This window comes from Callionymus lyra, chromosome 9 (assembly GCF_982586985.1).
Source record: "Callionymus lyra chromosome 9, fCalLyr1.hap1.1, whole genome shotgun sequence".
In the NCBI taxonomy this organism is placed as follows: Eukaryota; Metazoa; Chordata; class Actinopteri; order Syngnathiformes; family Callionymidae; genus Callionymus; species Callionymus lyra.
The window spans coordinates 15,464,796-15,473,112 of NC_141826.1; the positions used below are offsets into that span (position 1 = coordinate 15,464,796).

At 38.8% G+C, this 8,317-nt stretch overlaps 1 protein-coding gene across 2 annotated transcripts; it reads right to left on the minus strand.

Moving 5' to 3' along the window:
* Nucleotides 1-535: 535 nt before the first annotated feature.
* lman2 (lectin, mannose-binding 2) lies at nt 536-8,097 on the minus strand. Of its 2 annotated transcripts, none has more exons than XM_087799298.1 (8): nt 7,891-8,097; nt 7,187-7,305; nt 6,977-7,094; nt 5,626-5,705; nt 5,128-5,289; nt 4,192-4,306; nt 3,942-4,061; nt 536-1,496 (listed from the first exon to the last, which is right to left on the minus strand). In XM_087799298.1, the coding sequence occupies exons 1-8, from the start codon at nt 8,021-8,023 to the stop codon at nt 1,336-1,338; spliced, it is 1,008 nt and encodes a 335-aa protein (XP_087655424.1). In that variant the 5' UTR covers nt 8,024-8,097; the 3' UTR covers nt 536-1,335. The 2 variants fall into 2 exon arrangements, with proteins under 2 accessions (XP_087655424.1, XP_087655423.1); XM_087799297.1 differs by lacking the exon at nt 5,626-5,705 and adding an exon at nt 5,748-5,830 and having other exon boundaries at nt 7,891-8,094.
* Between the last annotated feature and the right edge of the window lie 220 nt (nt 8,098-8,317).

Below are 8,317 nucleotides of genomic sequence, written 5' to 3' on the forward strand. Positions count from 1 at the left end.
CGATCACTGGCATAGATCTAGAGGATGTAGACTAACATCCCACAAGATATATCAATACAATATAGACTTTTGGAGAAATGATTAATTAAATCATATTTTTCAAAACCATCCTAGTCATATGATATTGTCGAAGATGTCAGATTTATGCTATAACTGAGGTGAGGACATCAGTCTAATGAAATCATAGAAAGCGTTTATTTTTATTTTACCCAAGACCATGCTTGTGCGTGTGTGTGCGCTTGTCTGTGTAACAAATTAAATAAGTTACCCATTAGTGTTTATATACAGTACTTGTAAAACTGACACTAAAGGAGTCAGTTCCTCACCATGAACTTCACCGTACGTCACTGATTATATGTATACTACACGTTTTCTATTAATTGACGTATTCATTACATTAATCTTTAAGCTGTATGTAACCTGAAATAACAAAAAAAAAACAAATTACATTCAGTACATTCAGGATAAACATGAATAGTTTTAACTCATCCATTACATGAACATAGTCTAAAGAAATGATTGACAGACACCGTCATTCAAGAAGTTATTTACTCCAAGTTTATTTCTCTCCTCACCACAAAACCTAATGTGGCCTCAACAAAACCCAGAATCCAAACAGTTTAGTTAGAACAAATGCATCTTTCAAGGCATACATTTGAAGAACTACATTATTCAGCGGCAACGATTCCAGTATTTCAAACAAATGTACTGATGAATCAGAAGTTCAATGACAAATAATAGGAGGAGCAGATATAAGAGATGCTTTAACTTTGATTTTCTTTACATAATTGTCCATTCGACCCGACCATAGCGTTACATACAAGTCCCGAGAATTTTACCTGATGAGAAAAACCACCAACGCCACAAATGTCTGAATGAGGCATCAAGAAAAATAAAGTCAAAAACCTTGAGAAGCACTTTTGTTCACACCTGACCTCACGCAAATCAACAACAAAGAGTTTGACGACATGGAAGCCGATTAGGGTTGTGATGCTGCTACCATGTTGAATCCGAGTGTTCTTGTGCCGCCTCTTGCAATAAATAATCACATCCACACGTATGAAACGTGGAAGCACGATTTCATGAAGAGCGATAAGATTTTAAGATTCAAGATAAAGTGGATTTCCAGAAAATATAGACCAAGAATGAGACGGCGTTAATCATCGACGGCATCTTCTCACCAAGGCGAAGGTTAGGGAGCGTCACCCCCAGTGGTTCAAGGATACAAACATTGTACAATACTTAAGAAAAAAAAAATTCACATTAAATGTGCTCGTTGGGTCATCGGGAAAGAGTTCATTCCGTGATGACTTGAGGCTCTGCTCCGGCGTCTTCTCAGTAGAACCTCTTGTTTCGCTCCTGTCTCTTCTGGAAGACCACAGCTCCGACCACGGCGCACACCACGATGCCCAGGAGAGCGCACAGCAGCAGAAGGAAGACCTTCCAGCCGGTGAGAGGCGTCCCCCGGAAGTTTCCTGTGGGATCGTCGATGTTGTCTGGAAACAACAAAAGTTCCTGAGTTTCCACTTGTGAGTTTGTCTTGTTTAGGACACTCAAAAGAAACTCGCTCACTTACTAGCACACTTACTAACTCATAAGTACTAGCTCACTCCCTTACTAGCTGACTCACCTATGCACATACTTACTTACCAGCTCAATCACTGACTCACCTTCTAACTCACTCATGCATACATTTAATCAATCATCCAATTACTAGCTCACTTACTTACTCATAATAACTAACTCACCTATGTAAGCAATTACTTACCAGCTCACTCACTAACTCACTCATGCATGAACTAACTCACTTACTGGCTCACGTTCTAACTCATGCATCCAGTAACTCACTTAATAGCTGAGTACTCACACACCAAATACATTACTCAAGCACTAACTCACATACTTTCAAACCTACTAACGCTAACTCACTAATTAGCTCATGCTCTAACTAACTCATGCATCCAGTAACTCACTTAATAGCTGAGTACTCACACACCAACTAGATTACTCACGCTCTAACTCACAAATTCACTTACGCTAACTTACTTACTAGCTCACGCTCTAACTCACTCATGCATGCACTAACTCACGCTCTAACTCATGCATGTATGCAGTAACTCACTTAATAGCCAAGTACTCACACACCAACTAGATTACTCACGCACTAACTCACATACTTATTTACAAACGTACTAACACTAACTCACTAACTAGCTCATGCATGCACTAACTCACTTAATAGCTTACTCACACACCAACTAGATTACTCACACACTAACTCACTTACTAGCTCACAATCTAACTAACTCATGCATGCACTAACTCACTTAATAGCTTACTCATTCACCAACTAGATTACTCAGGCACTAGATTACTCATGCATGCACTAACTCACTTACTAGCTCACGCTCTAACTAACTCATCCATGCAGTAACTCACACACCAACTAGATTACTCACGCACTAACTCACAAACTTAAATCATGTTCCAACTCATTCATGCATGCACTAACTCACTTACTAACACACCAACTAACTTACTCACGCACTAACTTAAATCATGTTCCAACTCATTCATGCATGCACTAACTCACTTACTAACACACCAACTAACTTACTCACGCACTAACTTAAATCATGTTCCAACTCATTCATGCATGCACTAACTCACTAACACACCAACTAACTTACTCACACACTAACTCACTAACTTAAATCATGTTCCAACTCATTCATGCATGCACTAACTCACTTACTAACACACCAACTAACTTACTCACGCACTAACTTAAATCATGTTCCAACTCATTCATGCATGCACTAACTCACTTACTAACACACCAACTAACTTACTCACGCACTAACTTAAATCATGTTCCAACTCATTCATGCATGCACCAACTCACTAACACACCAACTAACTTACTCACACACTAACTCACTAACTTAAATCATGTTCCAACTCATTCATGCATGCACTAACTCACTTACTAATACACCAACTAACTTACTCACGCACTAACTCACTAACTTAAATCATATTCCAACTCATTCATGCATGCACTAACTTACTTACTAACACACCAACTAACTTACTCACGCACTAACTCACTAACTTAAATCATATTCCAACTCATTCATGCATGCACTAACTCACTTACTAACACACCAACTAACTTACTCACGCACTAACTCACTAACTTAAATCATATTCCAACTCATTCATGCATGCACTAACTCACTTACTAACACACCAACTAACTTACTCACGCACTAACTCACTAACTTAAATCATGTTCCAACTCATTCATGCATGCACTAACTCACTTACTAACACACCAACTAACTTACTCACGCACTAACTCACTAACTTAAATCATGTTCCAACTCATTCATGCATGCACTAACTCACTTACTAACACACCAACTAACTTACTCACGCACTAACTCAATAACTTAAATCATGTTCCAACTCATTCATGCATGCACTAACTTACTTACTAACACACCAACTAACTTACTCACGCACTAACTCACTAACTTAAATCATATTCCAACTCATTCATGCATGCACTAACTCACTTACTAACACACCAACTAACTTACTCACGCACTAACTCAAATCATGTTCCAACTCACTCATGCACTAACTTACTTACTAACACACCAACTAACTTACTCACGCACTAACTCACTAACTTATGCTAACTCACTCATGCACAAACCTACTGAACCTCCTGCAAAACTCGCTCACTCACTCACTAACAAACTCACTCACACATGTGAAAACTTGTGGGGAACTTTTGTCATTCCTCACGAGTTGACGAGCCACATTTTTCTCTTCAGAGTTGTAACACAAGAGTGACAATAGCGCACACACACACTTGAACACATTATGCCGAGAACCAAGAATCTGCTGGAGTCTGAAGGTTCTTGTCTGACCTTTAGGGGACTTGAGCAGGCTGACACTGGGCTCGATCTTGGTCCAGTCCTGGTTGTCTTCGTCTTCGGTGTGTTCCACCATCAGCTGGTAGAGCTTCATTGAGATGATGTCGTGGTTATCTGAAGGCAGTCGACACAAAAGTAATTTTCACTTATGCCATGTAGTCAGCACCATCACCTGCACAAGTTTCCTTCTTAAAATGCATGTTTTTCTTTAAAATTAATCCAGTTTAATTCGACTTGCACTGACCAGAGAGATCTCCTGTGGCAGCCGAGGCGCCGAAGAAATAGCCAGTTGGGAGACGCACGCCACCGATATCGATGCACTCCTTCCACTCATTCTTGTCGTCCACGTCCACCATCACCTGCAGGAAGAAAAGTTATAGGGAAGATCCAGTTGAGAATATTGCATTTGCCGTTTACATGAACTGTTATATTCAGATTTAACAGTGTGGAGTCACTTTAACCTTTCATTAATCTACTCCACCACTATGGGAGAACGACTCTGACAAAATGGCCACCTTCAAGTTAATGACAGGAAGAGTATTGGAGTAGGAGTATTAGAGAATATTGATTTTAAAACTTCTGAGTGAATCCACCAGATAGGAGTTGCTCAGACTTTTGACCAGGTTTAACTCCCAGAACACAACACAGACCATATGACGCTACTAAACCTTTTTTAACCCTCTTGTTATCTCTGGTTCAAGCTTTTCACATTTGCTTTACGGACCTTCGGGTCACCTTGACCCGGTTTTATTTTGAAAAAAAACAAACTTAAACAGGAAGCAAACAAAGTGGAAACGCAAACAAAATACCTTTTTGAAAAAATGTTGAATGAAAATCCACCACATAAATCAATAAAAATGAAGGACGGCAATATATATATATATATATATATTGTATACAAGTTAAAAATAAGTGAAGGAAAATAAATTAATTTTAACTGGTTTGAACAGTAAACAAATGTGTGGAAACAAAACTTAAAATTAGTAAATGAAGTCACTAGCGGCTGAACTTCTTAAATACTCCAATTTGAACAAGTAAGGAGCTTTTCATTTAGTTTAAAGTGGACCTCATGAAGGCCACACTTACAACTCACTTTTTAAAAACCTACATGAGGCGTTCATGCACATTAAAATGGTCGTAACATCTCACACTGGATAAGAAAAATGTATAACGGACATACCGTGAGTCTGCCTTTAGAGTAGCGGATGGCGAGGTACGTGTCGTGTTCCCTGTTCCTGATGTCGGCGGAGCAGCCTCCCAGCTCTGACAGGCGGCCATCTTTGCCGTGGTCGTAACTCACCGAGCCGTTGTTGACCATGGCCGAGATGTACGGGAAGGAGCGCTGGAGAGAGAAAAAGTGTAATCCATTATAAAAAATACGCCCATGAGTTTAAGCTTGAAATGATCATGTGATGAATGGAGAGTTCACGTTGCAGCGTTGTCATGGAGACTCGGTATATCAATGGTCTGATGATGATGTGCCACAACGTGAACAAGCTTGCACAGAGACCGACATCACTCCACGGACCATGATCACGCCATCGAAATAAACATGCATGTTGACTTTAAACAGATTTACAACGTCAACAAGCCTTTTGATTTACAGGAACAGAAAAAAATTAAAATAAATGATGCTTGATGGAAACATGCTGGCGGAAAAACCGGAGCCACCACTCACGTCTGTCGCATCATCGTTAGAGTAAGTATCTACAAAAACTGCCAGGCCATGGAAGATCGCATTGTTGGAAAACACAGGTCCTGCAGGGAAACAAGTCAGTCGGTCACTCCGTGTCAACTTACATCCATTCCATGGAGGTCATTGCGGAAGGTATCCAAAAACATGGACAGGCCCAGGAAATTGTCCTGGTTTCCAAAGACTGGGCCTAGAGTGGAGGCAGAGGGAACATGAGACACAGACAGTGGAGCAGCAGCCGTGAGTGTGAGCTGTGACGTGACCTTAAACAATCAGGAGGGAGGGTCTCAATCTTAGTCAGTAAAAAAAAAAAGAAAAATCTGATAAGAAAACGGCAACACCTGTTCAATTTAACTCTACGATCAAAACTTATAATGTTCACTTCTTCACTGGGGCTTGATTTAAAGACCAAGACAAATATTGTTTTACTTTAGTTTTAAAATAAATAATAAAAAAAATTAATAATAATAGCTTTTATCGTCTTCTTGAGACTTTGGTTTTATGGTCACTTTGATTTTTATGATGTCAAAAATCATGGGGACTTCAGAAATGAGGGAAGAATTGTAACTGACAGATGAGAGGTTTGGGGGTTTGAAGAGAGTGTAAGATAAAAAGAGAAAACTTAACATATTGATCCACCAAAATGTTTCAATGGGTTTTTTTTTTCAGAAAACTGCATGAGAATAGTAGCATTGTATCAATTTTAGTTTTTTTCAAATTGAATTAACTAACTTTTATTTTCATTATAGTTTATATTTCAATAAACTGTGATATCAAATAAAATGATAATTAAAAAAAAATTTTTTTTACAATTAACATGAAGCATTTAAGGGGTTTGTTTATATTTGTGTTGCAATTTAACTTTCCACTAGTGACCATTTCCTCTGTAGCTAAACGGATTTTTGCCATACACCCCCCTACTGGACCATCTACAATGTTATGATTAAATTCTGCAGGATCCAGGCGATGACAAGTGGATACAATCGACTCCTGCAACTTTTTAAATCTGATGTTAGGAATATATTTTGGTTTCAAAACCAATGAGAGCAGTTACGACTTTGTCGGGATTCAGAGTCAAGTACTCGACAATACTCGTTCTGTCGCCCCTGCACAGTGATACGAATCGTATCTCCCGATTCTTGCCAATACACCCCCCTACTGGATCATTAACTATGTTAAGCTGCTGTTGCAGTCTGTGTACTGATTGTGAATTTGGAATAAAGGTTCTCGCGTAGCTTCAGAGTCAATCAACAGCTCTGTTAAGAATCATGTGGAGGATGAAAATAGTTATCAGGGTTCACCAACAGCCAGACAGAGAGAAACGATGCAACTTTACCAGGGTGAAGTCTTTCTTTTGTGTACCAGATGGCAATCCCATCTCCATGCAGATTCTTCTTTCCCCCTCCATGAACTTTGAACTGCACATGCATCTCCCAGTCTTTCAGGTAACAAGGCTTTGGATAACACACATTTACTTAACGGGTTAAAATAAACACCAAATGAAGAGGATGTTGATAACAATTTTGAGACAATTTCTCCTCCTCACCACGGTGTTCCAGATGGATCCTTGCTTGCTCCTCTCATCTGGCGTCAGTCTGACATAGGAACTCGTCACCAACGTGCTTCCGGAGAAGTCCCATTGACTGGAGGGGCTGTTGCCGACACCTGTTGGGGGAGAAAGTGGTTCGACATCATGTATAAGACAGCAAGATGCTGTGCAATGTTTTTGTGGATATGAAAACTTACTTTCAGATCAACAATTACACTTTGCCACCATCTTTTGTTAACTATCTTTTTAACAAGATCAACCAAATTAACTCCATTTGCCTTTAATATAGGCTGAAGAAATTCAAGATCCATTGAGTATTTCACAGTAATTCTATTCTATTCTTTTTATTAATGGAATACATTTAATGAAAAATAATTCAAATACAAGAACATGTGTCGGCGGTTATTTCCATGGTATATTTCTACTTAAAATATATTTTGGTTGTAATTATCCGGCAATATAAAACAGTAAATAACTTAAAACACCGTGTTCTGTCACATAAAGGAACAAGGAAACACAAACAGGATATGCTGCTGCTCCCGTCAAACATCTGACATCAGACGCAAAAATAACAAAACAAATAACACCAGTTTAGCCATTTTTTATACAATTTTACTCGTTTTTGTTTCTTCTGCTGGACTTAAATCGCCGTAAATTTGACATATTTGACATATTTCGCAAGTTTTCTGCAGGATTCTTACCTTGGTATGGTTTCATTAACGAATGCTCTCTTTTGAGATGTTCCGGGTTTCCGTCTGTTATGTCCCCTCTCACAACTAAACCGAATACCAAACAGAAAATCCCCGTGACAAAATTACATCTAAAATTACCCATTTTATTATTAATAAACAGCGCCAGACAGAAACTCTTTGGACACACGAAACTACATGAATAGACTAGGTCCTTGTGCTACTTCCATCCGGGTGGAAACTGCACTTTTCGATTTTAAATTGTCATAATACGTCATCATAATTGAACGTTTATTTTCATAGACTTGCATATTTGTTTAAGTTTAAACTAAGAATACTTTGTGGTGATGAATTGTGCCCTTTAAGTCAATATTAAAGTATATTAAACAAGGAAATATCGTTTCTGTACGGAACCTATTTTCAGAGGGATCCAGCTCCA